This window comes from Fusarium oxysporum, chromosome 12, assembly GCF_000149955.1.
Source record: "Fusarium oxysporum f. sp. lycopersici 4287 chromosome 12, whole genome shotgun sequence".
Classification (NCBI taxonomy): Eukaryota; Fungi; Ascomycota; class Sordariomycetes; order Hypocreales; family Nectriaceae; genus Fusarium; species Fusarium oxysporum.
In genome coordinates this window covers 2,174,529-2,195,228 of record NC_030997.1, presented here as the reverse complement: position 1 = coordinate 2,195,228, position 20,700 = coordinate 2,174,529, and the positions used below count along the sequence as shown (strand labels likewise).

Below are 20,700 nucleotides of genomic sequence, written 5' to 3'. Positions count from 1 at the left end.
GGTGGCGATGAACCTTGCAAGAAGCAGACCAAGTACGTGCGGTGGTGGTGGATTATGAACAAAATGCTAGGAAGCCTCTACTGAATACGAATAAGGAGCAAGCGCCGGTCTGTCATCATTACGATTCTTGCTTTTCGAGCTTGGGGACAAGACAGTAAGAATGAAATCAGGATGATTTAGTACAAAATTCATTGTTCTATATTTAGGTTATATAAGGAGGTAGAAAAGGTAACCGTAGCATAATACGAATAATTCGAGGATGCGATAGCGGTAAGAGGTTTATGTTTGGAGCGTAAGTTCTTATTTTAGACTTGCCGTATAATAAAAGTTTGAGGTTAGATTTAAGTTGCACACTGTAGCTCAACTGTAGCGCAGCAATTTGGCAGAGCCATAGAAATTAAGTTCTCGGTGACCGTGCTCATCGTCATGCTGCTGCTTTCAAAACATTTTATCCACTTGATTTGGAGACACTTAAAGTTTTGGTCATTGTCCCCTCAAACTCATGAAGGAAGGGGAATATCGGCAGTTGAGCGAGGGTCTGGTCGTAGAATCTTATTGATGTTGGTGGTGAATTTAAGTGGATTTATGGATTGAAGGGAGTAGAGTGATAGGATTAGGAGGGACAGAGAGGGGTCGATGTGATAGCGAAATCGTATAGAAGCTTGTGTTGTTTCGCCTTATGACGACATGTCCTAGGATCAGTGGCTGGCCCGAAGTTGTGGGCAAGCAGGGCGGCCGCAATGCAGATGCAGGATCATCTACATCCTGAGGAGAAGGGATCACATGGTTTCGATCGAGTCATATGATTAAAGGTATCATGCCAGGCCCAAGTAGAACTATGCAGCCAAAACAACCTCAAGTAAGCAAGTCGTGCAGGCACCGCCTTTGACGTGTAACTAGCTAAGAATATAAAAGCCGAAGAGCATTGAAGGTTTACATATGCTTAAAACGAGAAGTACGTCGACTACCTAGCTACATTTGGACCTATCTTAATCAAGAGGGGATGTGAAGCGGTACAACCTGATGATATCGAAGTACAAGTTGAGGGCTGCGACTGACTTCATCACTATGCTCGTATTTGCTAACAAAGGTAGCGCTTACGTCGGCCATTTTTACGCCAGGATTGCATCTTTGATTCTAATGGCATTGGATAATGAAATAGCACAAACATAGCAGCAGTACTATTACTGCTCCTCGACCTCTTCTGCGACTAAATTAGAGCCTTCGATTACGAGCAGGAGACACACTCTGTCTCTCCGCACAGACGTCGCTTGGGGGCGGGGCAACAACACACATTAACTCGACAGGATAGATAGTGGGATCACTCTATTACAGCTGTGTTCCAATGCCGGATGTAACGTTGACGCTTCCCAAATGCCGAAACCCTGCAGCGGAAAATAAATAAGCTTGCTCTGGCTTACTTGTGATGATCCCTAAATGACTAAAGGTTTCGTCACTAATACGGATGACAGCCGTTGAAAAACGGACGTTACCAGTAAGCCTGATACCTAATTGATCTTAAGGATACAATTGGTCCCCAAGCTTTATTTAGCCCTACTCCAAAAAGCACCGTATTATACTCTTTTTACATAGCCTAACTCTGGCTCCTCATTTACGAGTAGAATCGTAACAGAATTAGCAGGTTGTTTTGATTAATAGCCAAGAGTGCGTTTATATTCTGAAGTGTCTCAACCGGTAACTGTTTCTCACCTAACCTGTATTCCTGAAGCTCCTCCGAAGTAGGGGATTAAGCAGCTTAGATAAGGTCAAAAGCCATTGAACTATGTAACAGCACCTTAGTACATAATATCAGCTAAGACTTTGTCTTAAATCTGCAGGCCATTAATAATGTTACGAGGAGGCGTATTGCTCTAGTGTAATATATTGAAGTTTAACTAATGTTGGCATCCAACTGGTTGTCGAGAAGTAGCCCAATATATACAATCAGCAACGACCCTTGACCCTGTTAGACTCATTTGGGAACCAGAAAAAGTATAAGAAGCGCGGTAGCCCATCTTCCTTCCTTTACTCTGAACTTATCAACCGCAATAATTACATTAAACAAAGACCACAGATCAAACTTTACTTCATTCCCATTCCTTTAGGTCTTTTCCAGATCACCAACAATCAATCAAAAGGTCCATAATGGATACCCAACAGAACAACATCCTGCCGAATCAGTGGGTCGTCATGGTCAAACCGAACCTGACGGCGGAGTTAATGCAGAGCGAGCATTTGTCGAAGTTGGACGACATGACGGTGGACCCCACTACTCCCTTCAATGTGCAGGTCAGTCAGCAGTTCCACTTTCGCGAGTTGAAAGGCTACTCTGCCAAGTTCGATGACGCCACCAAAGCTGAGTTAGAGAAGATGCCTGAGGTATGTGAATGAGAGAACCGCATGCCAGTTCTCTGCCAGATGATCTCGTCATGTTGCTGACTGCGTTTTCCTCCACACTCTAGGTTCTTGGCATTGAGCCAGAGCAGCTCTACCGCCACTGCCAGTTTCAACCTGACGCACCGTGGGGTTTGGGACGGATTTCGACACGCGCCCGAGTTGGCAACCCCCCTTACAGTTACACATACAGGGACGACGCAGCCGGCGCTGGCACTGTGGCGTACGTCATCGACACTGGCATCAACGATCAGCACGTCGAATTTGAGAGACGGGCTACCAAGGGGCCCGTATTCGTGTCCGACGGCAGTGCAAGCGATGAGGACGTGCAGGGCCATGGCACTCATGTCGCGGGCACAATCGGAAGCCGGGCATACGGGGTGGCCAAGAGAGCAAGCATCGTAGCCGTCAAGGTGTTCAGTGATGTAACCGGGTTTGCGCAGACTAGTGACATCATCAAGGCGCTTGAATGGGTCGTCGGCGACGTCGATTCGCACGGAATCGAAGGCCGCGCCGTGGTGAACATGAGTTTGGGAGGCGGAGCCAGTGAAGCTTTGGATGGTGCCGTTGCGTCCACTGTCCGCCATGGGGTGGTGGTTTGTGTTGCTGCCGGAAATTCGTCTGTAAGTTTGCTACGTACGATAGAGATGATCTACCTGCTAAACAGAGACCAGCTGCCGGCTGAGGTCCAGTCTCCTGCTCGCGAGCCGCTTGCCATCACTGTCGGTGCAACAGATATCATGGATGCGTTTGCCCCCTTCTCAGGCTTCGGAAAGAGTACGTCATTAATGGGCTCTCAAGACTGAATGCTGCATTAGGGCTTAGTTGTTGCTAACAGAGCGACATAGTGATCGATATTGCCGCTCCTGGCGTCGATATTCTCTCATGCTGGAAGGGTAGCCCAACAGCAACTAGGACAATCAGTGGCACGTCTATGGGCAAGTACTTCTTTAAAGCCTAGAAAACAGTAACCATGAAGCTAACTAGCTTCCACTGCAGCGACTCCACATGTAGCTGGCATTGCTTGCTGCCTTCTGAGTGATGCCACTTGGAATGACCGCGACTCTTCCCAGGTGATGTCAAAGATTCTGATTCTTGCCGATAAAGGCGACATCACTGGAATTGGTCCTGGAAGTGCCAAAGACAGGACAATCAACGCGTTGGTGCACAATACCACTAGTACTACGGATGTGTAGTTTGCGATATCGGATGATTTCTTTGCCTAGGGGCTTTCCGTGCAACTCAGGGACAGATTGGAAATCACGGGGTGGTATTCTTCAGACAATTATGGTATGATTGATTGCTTTCTACGATGCTGGAATCCTGGAGATACTTAGGTATACTCAATGTTCTACAGGTAGAGCTGCGGAACATGAGACTCGGCCGTGTACGGATACATGGAGTACACATTATACGTGTAGGGTTGACACAAAGAGTCGTGCTATTCACATAGCCCGTTTTTGCTACTCACGCAGCTCGTCATGTGAAACTCGATGATTTCCTCCTTCTTTCTTCGTCTTTCCTTTTATATACCCAAAGTTCTATGATAGCTACAGTGGGCGTGCAAAAGTTCCAACAACTTCCGGATCCACCCATCTTGTCCCTATGACCACGCAACCTTTGACTTCGCATTTTGCACTCAAATAAGTTCGTATTAAATTGAAAGCTAAATAAAAATGAATCCTAAAGGCTATACATCAGGGTAAATTCCATCAATACTTAGTATAGCACCCATCTACGCTGAAATACGCCTGCATTCGCGCAGTCATCGAACTCAGCAGGTTCTCGAACACGTCATCTTCAAGCTCATGCCAAAGGTCCTTTGCACACTCGATAAGGCGTTCTTTTGCGGCTCGATTCTTCTGAAGGTCGGCAAGTTCCACATATCTCTTAGCTTAACCTTACGCATGGCTTGGCAGGCTGAAAGATGTCTTGTGAGGGCATTAGACTCTGGGAAGTATCTACATTCGGAACGCATCCTTTGACCTGATTTTGAAGAACGGAAAAGTTGATTTCAAAGTTCGTCATTGTGGCTTGCGATACGAAATAATGTAAATATTTGCATCCTTGGACCTGTCGGCAAACTCCGTCGACTGATTTATGCATGCGTTGGTTAGACATCAGCCGTATGAATATGCCAGGTATAAGCAAATCCAACGCACCAGCAGTCTCCGCCACTATCAAGCACGTTGATATATACCGTTTGTTAAGATTTCGTATTCAGCCTTGACTTGCTTATTGGAATCTCCTGGACGGTACTCACCGCGAAGAAATCTGGAGAAAGGTTGTTACTGGCCGTGGATAAGATGGCAGAGACATAGATGATACGCTGAATATCTCCATGCCAATAAAACATGGCAGTCAAGCTATTTGCGACTTTTTGAATAGAGTTGAAGCGGTCATTTGAAATCAGAGGATGATGCGTACACGGGATTTATGGCTCGGATTGGCTCGCAAGGATGCTCAAGAAAGAGACTTAATCCACATTCCATACTGATGCAGTGTACTCGCTGCCCTTTGCCGAAGTGAAATGGAAACAGTCTGAGCTTGGCAAGGAGCTTGAGGATGAGGAGCTGCGGAAAGTTAATATTGCTGCGTATGTTCAACAGCATGTGCACGGAGAATAGATAAGATAAACGAAATCGGAGAGAGTACCCCATCAAAAATGACAAATCATCATCGAAGCGCGCCACGCCATCTGATTCTCAATTAGATTCAGGAGTCAAGGTGAAAAAGCCACAGTTAGCATCATCCAATGTCATGGATACCACTCATCATTATACAACCACAAGGAGCATGCGGGGTCCAAATTTGACGTTTAGATCCAAGCCATCTGTGATTCATTCTAGGGAGGAAGATAAAAAACAACCCCAAATCGGCAGATCGCCAAGGAATCTTGGTGCAAGCCAAACTCAAGGGTCATGTATTCTTTCTCCTCGAGGTCATTTGACGAAGCTTTGTTTGGCTAAAAGCCTAGTCTCGAATTGACCCCGAGCTCCAACAGACTGGCTTTTCGCATCTTAGATGTCAGTGAGGGCACCGAGTGAACTTCTCATATATGTCAATTTGAGTTCTTTACCGTTGTGCCACGGTTGAGGCTTCTTACAACCCCTCAACATTATCCCAGTCCTACCAAACTATGGCCTGCGTGTTCGAGTCTAGTCTACTTCCGCCACGTTGAGTTTTCCCCGCTCCATCAATAAGTCTGAATATTTATGAGGTAGCCGAAGACGCCTCACGCGCTTACCACAGCTTCTTGTGACAGTAATTGGCGCTGATATCTTCCGTGGCTTGAAACGTCCTGGTTTTCGATTCGCCAATACGGTCAAGGTCTCGAAGCGTGCGGTGTATCTTGTCTTATACAGGCGCGGCAAATGGCTTGCCGCGACGGTGAGGCTGGGTGCATCGTCGAAGGTTTTTGGGTAGAACCTTCTTTTGCGAAAAGGAATATCGTGTGCTCATCACCATTCTGGTAGCCTGAAGTTAAATCTCGTGGCCAGGAATATAAGAAGCTTAATCCCCCAAAAGTGGCTACTGATGAAGTTAAACATGGCAAGGGAAAACACAATTAAAAACCCAATGAAGTTCCCTCAAAGAGGGCCAGGTCCCCCGCTCCCAGTCATGTTTCTTGGATTCAAATATATATTGCCCTTGCTTCGCCCTGATTCATAAATAAGACGTTCTTTGTCTTTGCATTGCGGCGTTACATTTCCTTCAGGATGCTGGGTCGCTTCTTGTTATATGTCTCTGCTCTAACTGGCTTCACCATTGCTGCGCCGCCCACCGAGCTACTTACCCATGCCGTCGAGGTTCGATCCCACAGTGAGCACTCAAATGTTGAAACTCCGGGGGATCACGTGTTGGAACAACTTGAGCGTCGTTGTTTTAAGCAGGGATCTTATTTCCTTCTTGTCAACGCAACACCTTGGAATATGACTTTGACTAGGAAAAGGAGCTATCAGATGAATCAATTCAATTTTCCCGAAATCATTAGACCAGGTGAGAAACCCTTATTTTAGTATTAGTTTGGTAAAACTGATCAGGCGCTAGGCACGTCTAACAGAATCTACATTCAGGGAAAAGGTCATATCGACGACGCTGGTGAAGCAAGCTACAAATTTAAAGACCTGCCTGGCCGTCCCGATTTCGAACTTAAATACTCGGGCAAGTTTGGAAAAAATGGGTACCCTGGTGCTGGCATCCGGTTCACAAGACTCAAGACTCTGAACAACAAGCGTGGCTCGTTTCACAAGCTGGAATGGCATTGGGATAATAACTTCCCCTTTATCATCGCCAGCTCTGAGGAGGATCCTCGCAACCCTTCAGTTTGGCCATGGCTTGTTTCAACCAACCCCCCTGAAGACTGGATGCACTCCATCTACCCCAGGATCGCATGCCTCACACTCCGGATGCTGGCTATACCCGGAACACACAATTCAGGCATGTCTCGTTTCCATCGAGGATCATATTTAGGCTCAGCCTGGAACACTAAAAACCAGGAGCTCAACATATCAATGCAGCTGAAATACGGTGCTCGCTGGTTGGACATTCGTCCGTCCAAGACTGGTGGCAAGTGGGCAACTGGCCACTTTGGGTTTGATCTTGGCAACTGGCACGGCGGCAATGGCGAGTACCTCGATGACATTATTAACAGCTTGAACGATTTTACCAAGCGTAACAAGGAGCTCATCATTGTAAATGTTGACCACGGTTTAAACTCGGACACCTTTAAAGGCAAGAAAAACGCAAAGATGACCCAGAAAGAATGGGAAGAGGTGATGATGAAGCTGGAGAGAATCAACTACCGCGTCGAGAACCGGGGCAAAGAAGATGACATTACGAATCTCCGGGTCTCTGAATTCATCGCAGGCCGTGCAGCTGTTATTATTGTTATAGACGACATAGTCTATAAGAAATTCTCCGCAGGGTCTGAAGAGTATAACACCAAAGTCCCAGTCGACACTTCTGCATTTGCAGACAAGGGATTTTTCAACCGATCCCAATTCCCTCTGTACGACAGCTACGCCGAAACAAAAAACCAGAAGAAGATGGTCGTCGATCAGTTGACCAAGATGAAAAAGCAACGGACATCCCCGGAGTCAAGAATGTTTCTGCTCTCATGGTTCCTGACCCAGCGTCTAAACCCTGTAATTTTAAATGCCAAGCAGGCCAACCGCGCCCTCATTGAGTTACTTTGGCCGAGAATGTCTCCATCGACGTATCCCAATCTTATCAGCGTTGATGCGTATCCCGAAAACAGAGACTTGGCCGCGCTAGCCATGGCAATCAATTATCACTTTGCGCCGCTATGCTGAGCTTTCTTTATCAACTCTTTGGACTAATCTTTGTCTGCCTCTCGGTCAGTCTTATTCTTGCATGGCGCCTTGCATGACATCGATACCAGGTGCGCTGGGCAAGATGGTTAAGGTGAGAACTCTGGGAGCAGGCCATGTCTGCCGGAATTAGATGCTCTGCCATGGTGGAATTGTACTGATGCGGTGTAGCAGGGGTACTTGACCTACAGCTGATGACTGTTGGATTTTGAAGCTACCAGTGACGAGAACCTAGTCTGGACTTGTTAGACATGAGAGCTTGGAGAGAATTCTTGAGGAGGTTGTATGTCGTTTTCATGCCGAAACAATTGCAAGATTGCTGGCCATTTTCGAAGCTTTGTCATTTCCCTTACGATGCGATATCTAAGACATCCTCATGCAATATTACTATCCTACAATGAATCATGCTTACCATCGTTCATCCCACCAACAGCCCATCTCAAAACCTACGAGAAGTGTTAGTGGGTTCTCCTAATCACCTGTCTTTGCAGCCTAAAGTTTAACCTTGTGGCCAGCAAGTACTGACGTAGCTGATGCGTTCGGCGATATATCATTCTGCCGACAGCCCCACTTTCGGTCATCTCTCATAGTGGACGAGACAGCCACTTTCAGCACAGCAGTCGCGAGGCCCGAATACGGAAGAAACTTCAATCTATTACCCAATTCGGACCCAGTCAGCGTTGATCCGATAGGCATGGCATTGAAGGCTGGCGACGACTTCTGCTTGGTCTTGTGCCTAACCTGGCTATGGTTCATATTCTCTTGTCAGCTTCTATAGAACAAGTTTCCTGGCTCTGGAAGAGCCTGTAAGTATCCCGTGGATGAAAAGCTTGAGAGACCTGGCTCTGGATCCCTACTAGATATTTACTTGATTAAAACAAGTCATGAAGCCCATATCGGCCAAATTGAAAAATGAGGCGTGGCTGCAACAGCACAATTCTACGATAAACTGCTGGCCGTGAGCGTGAGGAAGGCTGCTAATGTAAGTCCCAGCAAGGCAGATGCAATTCTAGCTGAGACGCTTAAGTAATATCTCGATGACTGGGCTCCATTAAAAAGCGATGGACCGCGGCAAGCCAAGCCCGCCATCAGCGTACGAAGATTTCTTTCAGAGAGACATATGTCTCCCTTTTTGGCGCTTTGGAACAAACAATCTGGTTTCCTTGGGTTCAACCACGATAAACCTCGGAGGGGTTAGGACTTTGCCTTGGTTTAACTGTTAGATCCGAGAGAAGCGAGTGAAGAAGCTAAGGAATACGGCCGCTGCGATACTGCCGACACCACCGCAAACAAAAGCATGCATGATGTTCTCCACGGCAAGAATCACCTTAAGTGCCTCCTCCACAACGACCATGTAAGCATTCCTGACGTTTTGCACAATGCTGTTATCAAAGTCGCTCCAAGTGCTGCTCACGAAACGCCATCCGTTCATTCTCGTTACGCGAGCAACAATAGCGCCCCAAGTCCTTCATCATTCCAGGACGTCCGGGGCTGACATAATTATGAATATAGTCCACACAGCGACAGACAAAGATCTTGGCCCCATAAGCGAGACCTCGATCCTGGTTTCCGTCTGTGGCAACACAGACTGTAACGCTTTATCTTATACTTCCCCATTCAAAGCTCCTCTGACGTCGGCCCAACGCCAGTTTTCGAAAAGACTTCCTCGGCGAGGATCTTAAACACAACGTACGGGGCATCAAGCGCTTTCAAGGATCTAAGAGAGGCACCAAATGGCTGCGACAATCTCTTTGTATTCGTCAAGACGTGTCTTGTTGAGAAAATGACTGTATTTTGTGGTGACGTGCATAGTGATGTTTGTTTCTGAAGATGATAAGACAAAATGCGTTGAGGTCTGAATGGATCAGCAATGTCTGTTCTTCTAAACATTTTATGATGCGTTCTTGATCAGCTGTATCAGTGCCCCGTCCGAGCGCAGGTTCATCATGCCCGTCCATCGTGACCATCGTGCCCGGTGGAAAAAGTCCATGCTTCCCGTTGACATCCCTGGAAGCCGAGACCGAATTGCTACGCCTTTCACTAATCACAGCTGGTCATAAACAGACTGGTTTTGGAGTGGGGTTGACAAGTCTTGTTTCAGCGAATTTAATTGGACATCAGCGTTGTGACTAGTCTCCGGCTCTGCTTATTAATAACAAGCATTTCCCCGGGGCCCCATAGGGACACGCCTAGGCGCCTCTCCACTTCTGCACGCGTAGGCGTGCGGATTATGTCAGCCCCCAATTTGGCACAACTCCACAGCTGCATTTCTCAGGGGCTGCGGCTATTGCTGCCATTGCTAACCACAACCGTAGTTTTCAGGGGTTGCCGTTATGGCGCAGACGGCATTTTCTGATGATGTGCTTCCGCCAGAGGGCACGTACAACTCGCGAGAGGCTCTACTCACAGCTATCAATGAATGGGCAGCACCAAGAGGATACGCGTTCATAACTGGGAGATCGTCGCGATCAACCAGCGGCAGGCAGATTATCACATACGCATGTGATCGATGGTGTCGGCCACCAAGCGCCTCAAGGGAGCGCCAGCGCAAGACTACTACGCGAGGAACCAACTGCCGGTTCTCTATCATCGCGAAGGAATCCCTAGATAAGACGACTTGGTCTTTAAGGCATCGACCGGATCCACAATTTTCTTCACACAACCATGAACCAAGTTGGCACAAATCGGCGCACCCAGTCCATCGGCAGCTCTCGGATGTGGACAGGTCAACAATCAGCCGCCTTACGAACGCTGGTGTAGCGCCAAAAGATATCAGGACTTATATTCGCCAGAACTCGAATACCATTGCAACCCAGCAAGATATCTACAACCGTATCGCAGATAGCAAACGAGAGCTCTGTGAGGGTCAGAGCACTATACATGCTTTTGCTAACCAGCTAGACAAGGAAGGGTTCTGGAACCGGATGCAGCTTGACTCAGATAACCGAATCACGGCGGTGTTGTTCGCCCATCCGGAGTCATTGGCATACTTGAAGGCTTACCCAGATCTACTTTTCTTGGACTGCACATACAAAACGAACAAATATGGAATGCCGCTGCTTGATATGATTGGTGTTGATGCCTGTCAGCGATCCTTCTGTATCGCCTTCGCATTCCTTAATGGCGAGGCTGAGCAGGACTTCATATGGGCCTTGGACCGGCTCAGGTCCCTGTATGAACTCTGCAACACAAGGTTTCCATCTGTTATTCTGACTGACCGTGATAAGGCCTGTATGAACGCTGTAGAGAGCTGCTTTCCGTCTTCGATCTCTCTGCTATGCCTGTGGCATGCGAATAAGGCGGTCCTCCGCTATTGCCAGCCAACATTCGTACACCATAAGCAAGGGTCTGAGGCCTATCAGCAAGGTCTGAGCGATTGGAATGACTTTTTCAACCACTGGCATTCGATTATGAGGTCATCAGATGAACAGGCATTTGACCAGCGCGTACAAGAGCTTGAAAAGCGCTATCTGCCTCAATATCTCGAAGAGGTTGGCTACATCAAGTCCAACTGGCTCGATCCGTACAAGCAAAAGCTCGTTAAGGCCTGGGTCGACCAGCACCCTCACTTTGGTAATGTGGTCACCTCACGGGTTGAGGGTATCCATGGGCTCCTTAAGAGCCACCTCAAGAAATCTACGCTAGATCTCTTCGAGGCGTGGAGAGCTATGAAACATGCGCTTCTTAATCAATTATCTGAGCTGCGATCCAACCAAGTCAGGCAGCAAATGCGAATACCAATTGAGCTCTCTGGATCACTATATAGTGCCATACGTGGCTGGATATCTCACGAGGCTTTACGCAAAGTTGAAGAACAGCGGAAGCGGCTTATGAAAGAAGACCTGCCTAGTTGTACCGGTACATTCTCTCGATCCCACGGCCTCCCTTGCGCCCATATTCTCAAGGCTCTACAAGAGCAAGGCCAAACCCTTCGCTTAGAGCATTTTCACCCGCATTGGCATTTAAGTCGTCATGGTGTTCATCAGGTGCTATTGGAGCCTCGACACCGATCTGATCGAATAGCTGCCGATTCTACCACAAGTAAATCGCAATCGAGCACTCAGAGAGAGCCAAGTGCATTCGAGGCAGTCCAGGCAGCAGCGCAGCCAAAAGCACGACCTACATGCAGTAGATGCCACAAATTAGGACACAAGATGACGTCAAAGGCATGCCCTCAACGGTACGAGGGGATTTTGTATTTGTCATCATCGTCAGCACAGGTAGAAGCAATGCCAGTGGCACTCTCGCCAGCATTATCCGAGGAAGCACGACCAGCAGCAGCAGCATCTGCATCTGTATCATCTTTGCAGGAAGGGGAACCACTGGAAGACCCGTCATCAGGATTATCCGGACACGCTGGGTCTGGCAGGGATGATACTAGCTGCATTGTCGTTAGTATAGAGACAGCAGCATCATCGGCAGTGTCATCAGCAAAACCATCGACACAGGGAGGGACGTCGCCAGTAGCATCATCTTCAACAGCATCAGTGGCGCCGACACTAAGATATGATGACCCACAAGCTATCTATCGGAGATATGTTGCTGCTCGAGATGCTTGGTATAAGGCGCAGCCTCGTGGTAGCGTCAAAACTAACCAGCAGTATCGGAGGGCGTTAGGTCTACCTTTGCGGTATGACAAAGCAAGCTACCAGTGGTGTCTTGACTGGAAGCAGATGGGCAAACTCTGTACGACACCGACCGGATCTAGAGATTGGAGTAAGGAAGAGATGATGGCGTACCTGGATTGGAGTAAAGCAGAAGATGATCGGGTGGAGGCTCAGGTAGCGGCAGAGATGGAAAGCAATCCTTTTTCTAGCAGAAGAGGCATGCGCGACATCTGGGAGGCGGCTGAGAATGATGGAAAAGAGCAGCAGGAATTGTATTCAGCTTGATAATTAGGAATTCATTGCAGTTCTGAATCTCGGAATTCTGAAACCCGCCAGCCTCAAAACTCGAAATGCAGCTGTGGAGTTGTGCCAAATTGGGGGCTGACATAATCCGCACGCCTACGCGTGCAGAAGTGGAGAGGCGCCTAGGCGTGTCCCTATGGGGCCCCCATTTCCCCAACTTTTGACAGAGATGGCCTCTTATCAACCATCGACAAAGTAAAAAGGGAGGCAAAGGAAATTGTATCAGTTTTGAGTTATTTACGCTCCCTGTCTGATATCCCTCTTGCATGCATTTGTAGCTGCATGCTAGTTCATTCATTGAGCGTTGGTTATTGCAGCAATTTCATGGGCAACTACTTGGCACGTTGACAGTCAGCTGACCCAGAGTCGGCGGTGATATTCTGCGCCGAAAGGACATTTAGCCAATTGGGGCTTAGAACCCCTCTTCACAATACCCAGAAACTTGGGCCCGCCTCGTCTGCTTCCCTTGCCACCTGAACAATGCTTTTGCAACCATTGATATCTTGGTCGCGATGGATGTTTATCACGAGGCAATGCCCTTCTCAAATCCGGGTAATCTCCACAATTGGCAATAAGGTTGACCAAGCATCGGCCATTTGTTACAGCACACAGGCAACGCCACCGAATGTAGTGTTACGCCTGATGCCACTGGGAGGCTCAGTTACATATGGCGTTGGATCTTCGGATGGAAATGGATACAGGAAGTTCCTGCAAGATCTTCTTCTTTCCAATGGCTATGAAGTCAGCATGGTTGGCTCACGCAAGGCTGGGTCTATGCATAACAACGAAAACGAAGGATGGCGTGGGTATCGGCTCGACCAGATCGAAAATAAAGCTAGACGATCCGTCGCGACTGTCAAGCCAAATCTCTTCACAATCAACGCCGGATCCAACGACTGTATCCAAAACTATCAACTTGACGTTTTTCGGGAGCGAATGGACAACCTGCTTGAACATCTATGGAAGACCTCGCCCCTCTCTACAGTCATCTTGTCAACGCTGCTAGTAAACGTGGACGAGCAAGTCAACTCGCGAGTTCTGGACATCAACAGTTACCTCCGGGACCTTGTTGTATTGAAAGAATCTGAGCGGAAAAGGATAGTTCTTGCAGATATGTACAGTACTAAAGGCCCTGATCTTGATGATTTGATGGATGGCACCCATCCCAACGATGACGGGTATAACAAGATGGCGCATATTTGGTTCAACGCCATTCAAAAAGCCCGCGCAAACGGATTCTTCAAGAAATGAAACCGACAGTCTAAATCTCATAAGCGTATCGATCATTTAGATAAATGTTGCCATAAGCTTCGGCTTGTTTGAGAATTATGAACAGACTCAACAATGGAGATTCGCGTTACGATAGGAAACTTGGTACTACCAATAGGAATAGGTGCATTAAGAACGATACCAGACGGTGGAGAAGTAAAGCCATTATCCATAGAATGGGAGAAGCTAGCGCCTTACCTGACATGCATCTGGCCCTTAAACTCTGGTCTATCTCGCGTGGCACGATGTACAGCAAGTGGCAGAGTCGCTATTTGTCATTTCTTTGCAGTCAAGAGCCAGACCATGCTCGCATCTCTTGGCATTATAGCCGAGAAAGCAATACCATATAAAGAAGTACGTGCGCCGAAGATCAAGAGCATCCTGCAATAAATGGTGTCCGCATGATCGCTTTATGGTTGATGTCACTGCCAAAAGTTTAAACCCATGGAGAGACAGTCTAGGATGACTGGGATCGATATCATTGGACCGCTCATGTTTGAAACGGGTTGGCTGATGGTGTGGGTCAGTGTTCTTGATCGGGTTAGCCTTCCGTAGTTGGTATCTTCGAGTCAATTGGCATCGCTCGGGGGCGGGGCCGTATGAGACGCTCGCTCTTCACTCGATTTTACTCTCCTGTTGCCAGTAGGGCCTTCAATGATTCCCACGTTCTTTTTGATCTACGGTGGTTACGAGGACGAAAATAAATAGCGCTAGCTTTTACCAAAGTTCACTGTAAAAGATCGTATTTAGCCAACCCTATATATATCTCTATATTCGGCAATAATAGAGCAATAATACTTCCGTCTCAACAGCAAGGAAAAATTGCATCACATAGTGCGGCGATTATTACTCGCTCGCATTAACCTTCTTCCAGCTCTCCCTTTCCTGAAGACGCTTCCACCAAGCCTGGACAGAGGGGTACTTGGGCAAAAGTTCGCCGAACCCAGCCTGTTCGACCAAGGATCCATAAGGGAGGTGGAAGATATCCGCCAAGGTGATATCATCTCCTGCAAGATAGCTCTGCCTCGAGAGGATGTGTTCATATCCCGCGAGAGCAGTATCGAGAGCGGTGAGTTTGGCCTTAATGGTCGCCTCGTCGCCAGCACCGTAACCGAGCATGGGCTTGAAGATTGCTTCCCAGGCGATGACGCCGACATTGGCGTCGAAATAGGATAGCTCGATGGATAGACCCTGGGAGAGTTAATTGACAGTTGGCTTTGGCGGGAGCGGAGACCTCATACTTGCTGGAATGATGCGTACGCCTTGATGTCAGCCTCAGAAGGGCTCAGATCAGGCCCAGAATCTCGGTATTTGGCGGCAATGTAATGAGCTATAGCTCTGCTCTCTGAGAAAGACTGTTAGTTTCTTGATATCTCTCATTCTGCGAGTTTCTCCTTTATCTTACCAAAAACCTTGACACCTGACTCCTCATCGATGAGGACGGGGATCTTCTTGAAGGGATGAAATTCGGCACCATATAGCTCAGATAGGTGTTCTCCCTTAAGGAAATCCACTACAATGAACTCATACTGAAGCTTCTTCTCTTCAAGGACTGTTCGGACTCGCTTTGTGCAAATCGATTGGGGATGTCCGTAAAGCTTCAATGCCATTGTGATCGATAGGGCAGGGTGGCTGGCAGAGTTGTGTTGATGAGATGGATTGGGTCGAGGTGAATGTGAGGTATGATGTGACGGCAACAAGACCTGGTTTATATATAATTCATTAATTGGCGACGGACGATCTCAGATATGAATAGTTTGTTAAGTCCGTCCGGTATGGACTTTTCTGTAAGTCCGTGCTAGTAGAAGCTCCAAGATTTATAAGCGTCTGCGATTTCCAACAAGCGCGCGCTGCCTTCCGACCTTACAAGCCGTTGATCCCTTGCTAACATTATGATCCTTGACCTTTGACACGTGTTTGTTAAAGATCAAGGGTTTTCTTTTAGTAGTTGTGTAATATTGTAATGCTTTTGCATTATTGTTGCTAGACTCTGCTCGAGATGTCCTCCTGAGATAAAGGATAGCGCGTCCGTGTTTTCCCGAAACTGTCTTGGCCGACATATCTTTTCCCAGCGCATCGTCGACGTGTCTTTCATAACGTTGTGCCTACGGGGCCGGTTAGCCTCTCGGCACCAGCCTTGAGCTACTCGTCCTTTCAGTTCGTTGTCGCAGATGACTTCTCGTTCATTCGCGTACCAAAGTGTCGGCGATGTCCCTTAGCCTCCGGCACCTCGCTCAACCGCCCCGCGCGTCACCCTGTCGAGGTGGTTCTTCGCTCATAGCGGTGCCGTCTGGGCCCGGTGGAACTGCCCATAGTGGCCCGGCCAACCAGATATTTTTAAGTCTCTTGCCATCGCTCCATTGCATCACCGGTGCCCGACCAAACCTCCTGATTGTGACATCCATTAGTCCATATAAAGGCGATCGTAGCTCGGGGTATGCTTTTAGCCTCAGCAGGCTCTTCCTCGTTCATCATCATAACATTTTCTAAGCCAGGCCCGTCCTCATTCATCATACCATCTTCTCCAGTACAACCACTCTCCCTTCTATCACTCATTCGAAAGCTTGCCTCAATCAAATTCAACCCCCATCATCTTGACACTATCTTGCAACATATCAATATGCAGTAACATCCTCCTCAAGTTTTTGTTTCTCGGACATCAGTCCATCAAGCTTCTTGCAGCGCCGCTTCCTTACTCCCTCCATCTCAGCATTTTTCTTCTGAAGGTTCTTGCGTTTGGACGTAAGGTAGCGTTGACGTTCCATCGACCATGGGATCCAAAATGGCCTTCCCCTGCGTCTGGCACTCTCGATTGCACGACGCTCAACGTCAATACTGACATCGCAATCGAGGATCACATTGCAGTTGTAGTCCATTTTGTCCTGGAGCTTCTTCTGTAGTTCCTCTTCTTTGGCAATCTTGTTCTTAACGGCGATTGTCTCGAGATATGTCGCTGTAGCCTTCTGAGGATTCCTTCTTAAAAGCAAATAGGGTATAGAGTCTGGTGTATCTTTCATTACAGGAATATCTGACCTCTCCTCCGTTGTAGGCTCCTCGAACCTTTGCTCTGAAATGCCGTAATCCACCAGAATTGGGAGAGTCTCGCACTTCTGTTTCTGATGTTCGTGGCAAGAGAAATCCAGTGGTTCGGGAGTTGTTGCTTTGCACTGGCCAGAGGGCTCAAGCATTGACAAGGACATCAGCATGCCGATACGATCTTCTTCTTCGGATTTGATTGGTTGCTCATCTGGCGTCACAGGACTCTCCTTGCCCATGGATGCCTCGGAATCTGCTGATCGTGTCACGTGAGGTGCAGCGACGATTGTTGAGATGGCCAGGACGATACAGGACTCGACCGAGGAGTCTCGATGGTTCCTGGCACTTTGATCCTTCTCAGCCAATTCCCTCTTCGGCGGTCCACTCTCCTCCCGCGCCATGATGTCGACAGGTCGCGGTTGTTGAGTTGCGCAACACAGATGGGTAATGATGGAGAGGAAGAGAATGAGAGCAGGTGGTCAATTGCGTTGACCAATCTTTTGAGGGTCAGGCAATAAAATAACGCAGTTATGTTGGCTGCCTGCAGTTGATTAATTCAGTAGACGCGGTGAGATACAAATGGCACGATGACGCGAAACAGACGGGGCCATGCAGATGACGCGTCTGGCTGGGGTTGTTCTGCGTGCGGACTGTAGTGCTCATCTCGAGATGCAGTCCTTGAATTAAATTCGCGTCGAGCGACAAAGGGTGCTTGATGATCAATGTTGCTTGTATATTGTAGGTTGGATTAATGCGTTGATAATGCTATGTTAGATTTTGGTGTCTTCTTGGCGTTGGTTCAGGCTGTCGGACCAGCGGGGTGATAACAGATAAGCAGATAAGCGCAGATAAGGATTGCACCCAGGCTAGAAATAACAATTACGCAGAACCTTACCCTAAATTATTGTTATAATAAAAGAGTTACTTATAATAATAACAATTATAGAATATATATTATATACTTATTTCTATTAGAAAAAGCAATTAAAGCCCTTTTAACTGTCTTTTAGCTTAATAATAGAATTTTGCTGCTATTACGTGTTAAAGAATTAAGTAAAATAACTCGGCGCAGGGCAGTGGACAGCTGAATCAGCTGCTCTTCAATTCATGCAAGTAACAATTCCCTGCCCCTGTTCATTGAATGAAACTCTTAAATTTGTTGTTGCAATAATCTCTGCCTTGCAAAGCATCTTCCGCATTCCGTACCATTGACACATCCTGGGGAATAAGGTATGCTCAGTCTTGCACGTTAGTGAGCATAGCGGGCAGGATTCATCTCGAAATAACAACCACTTCAGGTCAAAGATCATCCCAGCTCGCTCGACGTTCATCTTCCTGCCATCTATACCAGACCAGCCCCTACCAAGATAACAGTTCAACACTTCAAAAGAATTACACAAAGAGCTCCTATCAGCAGAGAACAGGTGATGCGGTTGTGGAATGGTGTGTATATACGTGTTTTATGGTCGATCGGATACGTGGTAGCGTCTTCGTAGTACCTCGGGGAGAAAGTGTTAGCCCTACAAAAGCTTGTCCACATCAAGGAACTATGACGAAGACGTAAGTGCTCCTCTTTGCTGACAAGGGGCATCTCCACCACAAGCATTGTCCATAAGAAACTGATTCCCTGACACTGAGGCCAGAGATTGGCAAGATAAAGGATGACGTCCTTTGAAGGTACTTCCAACGGACTCTCTGATCGAGGATATCGTCATCGACTTCGATCTCGTCGCCCTGCGCAAACTCTCCAATAGGAGTTATGAAAGCAAATTCCTTGGCATCCCTACAAATGGCAATAGCCCCAGCTACCGAAAATGGCGGGTCGTCTGATGGACCGCCGTGGCATCCGATAACAAGAAAGGGGAATGATTTGAGATACTCAGTTGCGTTATATGTTTCCCAGAGGTACTTGTGAAGGTTCGCGCGCTGATCATCAGTGACATCTCTACCTGTCAGAAAACTAAGTTGATGTCATTTAAGCTGTGGTCGCGATAGCTGCCATGGTGATAGCAAAAGGATATGAGGGCGTGGGAGATAATTTCAGTGTTGACGTAAGACAAAAGGTGAAGAAGGTGGAGTAAGATGTAAATGACAAAGGGGGAAAACCTTGAATGATTGGAGTTCTTTGACATAGGGCATAAAGCGTTGAGGTCTGGATTGCTAGGTGAGGCAAGAAAACTTAGGACCTTTATCCTAAGCGACGAAAATACTTAGGTAAGTTTAGTGTATCTTAGTAGATCTTTAGACCAGTTGGTTTTGATGTCTTGCTGGGAGAATATGAACAGGGCGACAAGTTTGAAGTTCTATCGAGAGCTACCTGAACTCTGACCTGATCGCTAGTGAGCACATCCGCAGCTTACTGATTATTTTCGATGCAGGGGCTGTGAAGCACAAACTACCTCCTATCGCCGATGCAGCTTTACCCCCACACTGGCTTATAGTATTTCAAATCTGCCCATGCGCCTTTGGTGCTCCTCAAACTACGAGGCCGAGGACGGTACGCATGATCCTCACCTGTGAAGACGTTTGTGACCGCAAAGAGGCGACTAATCCTCTTGCTGTTGATTGCAACTAGAGACAGATGCAAACAGCCTTGCGTTGGACAACAAAACCGGCAGAATAAACGTCGTATATCCCAATCGAACCACGTGGTGTAATTGCAACGACGGGACTGCTTGATGCGCGTCGGTGCGTTGTCCACTCAATTAAGCCTTGGCCAAGGGACAAAGGAAATGCGGATCAAGTCATGAGGTGTCAAAAGCTATTCTAACATAAGAACATATATCACATTAGACTATCTCGAGGATTCTAGTAACGGTACGCTCCAGAATCTTATCGGCCATCTCCCGCAGAACAATTCCATCTTCATAAGTCGCAGTAATAACTGTATCCCCCCCTTTAACACCGCAAACATGGAAGATAGCACCGTGTGTACCCTGGTTGCCATTTACCGCACCAGCTGAGAATTGCATATCATCAATTTGCCAAAGCCCTGTGCTCTTCTCATCGTCCTCTACCTGAGCATTATCGAAGGAGCCAATGTTAGAAACGCTGAAAGTAGGCTTGAGAAGGAGAGATATAGACGGAAAGCCGTTGTCAACCACTTTCTCTAGGTCAGTTCCCAGTCGCTTCACCCCGATCCAGTATCTTATAGCTTGGCCAGAAATAGCACGTGTCATATCTTTCTTATAGTCCTTGACAAGCTTCCATACAGAGCGGGAGTCGAGCGATGTCTCCTTGGCATCGCCTTTCGTAACCAGGACTTGACGGAATGGTCCAAGTTTGTGCCAAAGCTGCCAGCTTCCTGCTGCATTCACAAATGTTCCATTCGCTGTTCCTCCACCAACACGAGACATGGGAAGGCTGGGTCTCAAGTCAAAATTGAAGCGTGTTGCTCCTATCTTTGCGTTCGGGTAGAATTCGGTGCCAAGGACGATGGTAAACATTGTAATGAGTAGAGGTGTAAAGGTAGTTTGATGTTTGCGACATGCCTTGAGTATTGACGACATGTCTTCTGCTGGGATACGATACGACGAAATGCGTGTGACGGTTCTCTCTCCTGGCTTTGCCACTGCAGTTGCAGACTTGAGGTGAGGCTTGGGTGGGGGAAGATCGCCATAGATACGATCGTTGCCGTAGAATAGCTTAACAAACAACCACACTAGCTGCGTCCAAATTATCTCCAAGATGCTGTCTTTGCCTTCCCAAACGTCTTCCGGTTCGACGGGGGATTGAACGCTCTCGTCTGTATGAATGAA

General features: G+C 47.6%; 8 protein-coding genes across 8 annotated transcripts; 3 read left to right on the top strand and 5 right to left on the bottom strand.

The window, feature by feature from the left end:
* Positions 1-2,145: 2,145 nt before the first annotated feature.
* Positions 2,146-3,355, top strand: FOXG_14793 (protease; the record flags this gene model as incomplete). The annotated part of the gene is made up of 4 exons (XM_018394855.1): positions 2,146-2,379; positions 2,463-3,017; positions 3,069-3,171; positions 3,243-3,355. 4 exons carry the CDS (start codon positions 2,146-2,148, stop codon positions 3,353-3,355), a joined length of 1,005 nt encoding a protein of 334 aa, XP_018254467.1.
* An 813-nt stretch (positions 3,356-4,168) lies between these two features.
* Positions 4,169-4,303, bottom strand: FOXG_21665 (uncharacterized protein; the record flags this gene model as incomplete). The annotated part of the gene is made up of 1 exon (XM_018402012.1): positions 4,169-4,303. The coding sequence occupies one exon, from the start codon at positions 4,301-4,303 to the stop codon at positions 4,169-4,171; it is 135 nt and encodes a 44-aa protein (XP_018254466.1).
* Positions 4,304-6,113: 1,810 nt separating this feature from the next.
* On the top strand, positions 6,114-8,052 carry FOXG_14792 (uncharacterized protein; the record flags this gene model as incomplete). Its single annotated transcript, XM_018394854.1, has 3 exons — positions 6,114-6,393; positions 6,445-7,821; positions 7,899-8,052. 2 exons carry the CDS (start codon positions 6,114-6,116, stop codon positions 7,707-7,709), a joined length of 1,545 nt encoding a protein of 514 aa, XP_018254465.1. The 3' UTR covers positions 7,710-7,821; positions 7,899-8,052.
* An 894-nt stretch (positions 8,053-8,946) lies between these two features.
* Positions 8,947-9,159, bottom strand: FOXG_21664 (diaminopropionate ammonia-lyase; the record flags this gene model as incomplete). Its single annotated transcript, XM_018402011.1, has 1 exon — positions 8,947-9,159. The coding sequence occupies one exon, from the start codon at positions 9,157-9,159 to the stop codon at positions 8,947-8,949; it is 213 nt and encodes a 70-aa protein (XP_018254464.1).
* A 4,120-nt stretch (positions 9,160-13,279) lies between these two features.
* On the top strand, positions 13,280-13,888 carry FOXG_14790 (uncharacterized protein; the record flags this gene model as incomplete). The annotated part of the gene is made up of 1 exon (XM_018394853.1): positions 13,280-13,888. One exon carries the CDS (start codon positions 13,280-13,282, stop codon positions 13,886-13,888), a length of 609 nt encoding a protein of 202 aa, XP_018254463.1.
* An 864-nt stretch (positions 13,889-14,752) lies between these two features.
* On the bottom strand, positions 14,753-15,516 carry FOXG_14789 (glutathione S-transferase; the record flags this gene model as incomplete). Its single annotated transcript, XM_018394852.1, has 3 exons — positions 14,753-15,097; positions 15,148-15,251; positions 15,312-15,516. 3 exons carry the CDS (start codon positions 15,514-15,516, stop codon positions 14,753-14,755), a joined length of 654 nt encoding a protein of 217 aa, XP_018254462.1.
* Positions 15,517-15,788: 272 nt separating this feature from the next.
* Positions 15,789-17,696, bottom strand: FOXG_14788 (uncharacterized protein). The gene has a single exon (XM_018394851.1). The coding sequence runs from the start codon at positions 17,341-17,343 to the stop codon at positions 16,522-16,524; it is 822 nt and encodes a 273-aa protein (XP_018254461.1). The 5' UTR covers positions 17,344-17,696; the 3' UTR covers positions 15,789-16,521.
* A 2,031-nt stretch (positions 17,697-19,727) lies between these two features.
* Positions 19,728-20,699, bottom strand: FOXG_14787 (uncharacterized protein). The gene has a single exon (XM_018394850.1). It carries the CDS (start codon positions 20,449-20,451, stop codon positions 19,732-19,734), a length of 720 nt encoding a protein of 239 aa, XP_018254460.1. The 5' UTR covers positions 20,452-20,699; the 3' UTR covers positions 19,728-19,731.
* Position 20,700: the final 1 nt, after the last annotated feature.

What these genes read in the sequence shown, in the direction of transcription:
- FOXG_14788 (XM_018394851.1), bottom strand. Translation starts at nt 17,343, where the DNA reads ATGGCGCGGGAGGAGAGTGGACCGCCGAAGAGGGAATTGGCTGAGAAG.
- FOXG_14787 (XM_018394850.1), bottom strand. Translation starts at nt 20,451, where the DNA reads ATGTCGTCAATACTCAAGGCATGTCGCAAACATCAAACTACCTTTACA.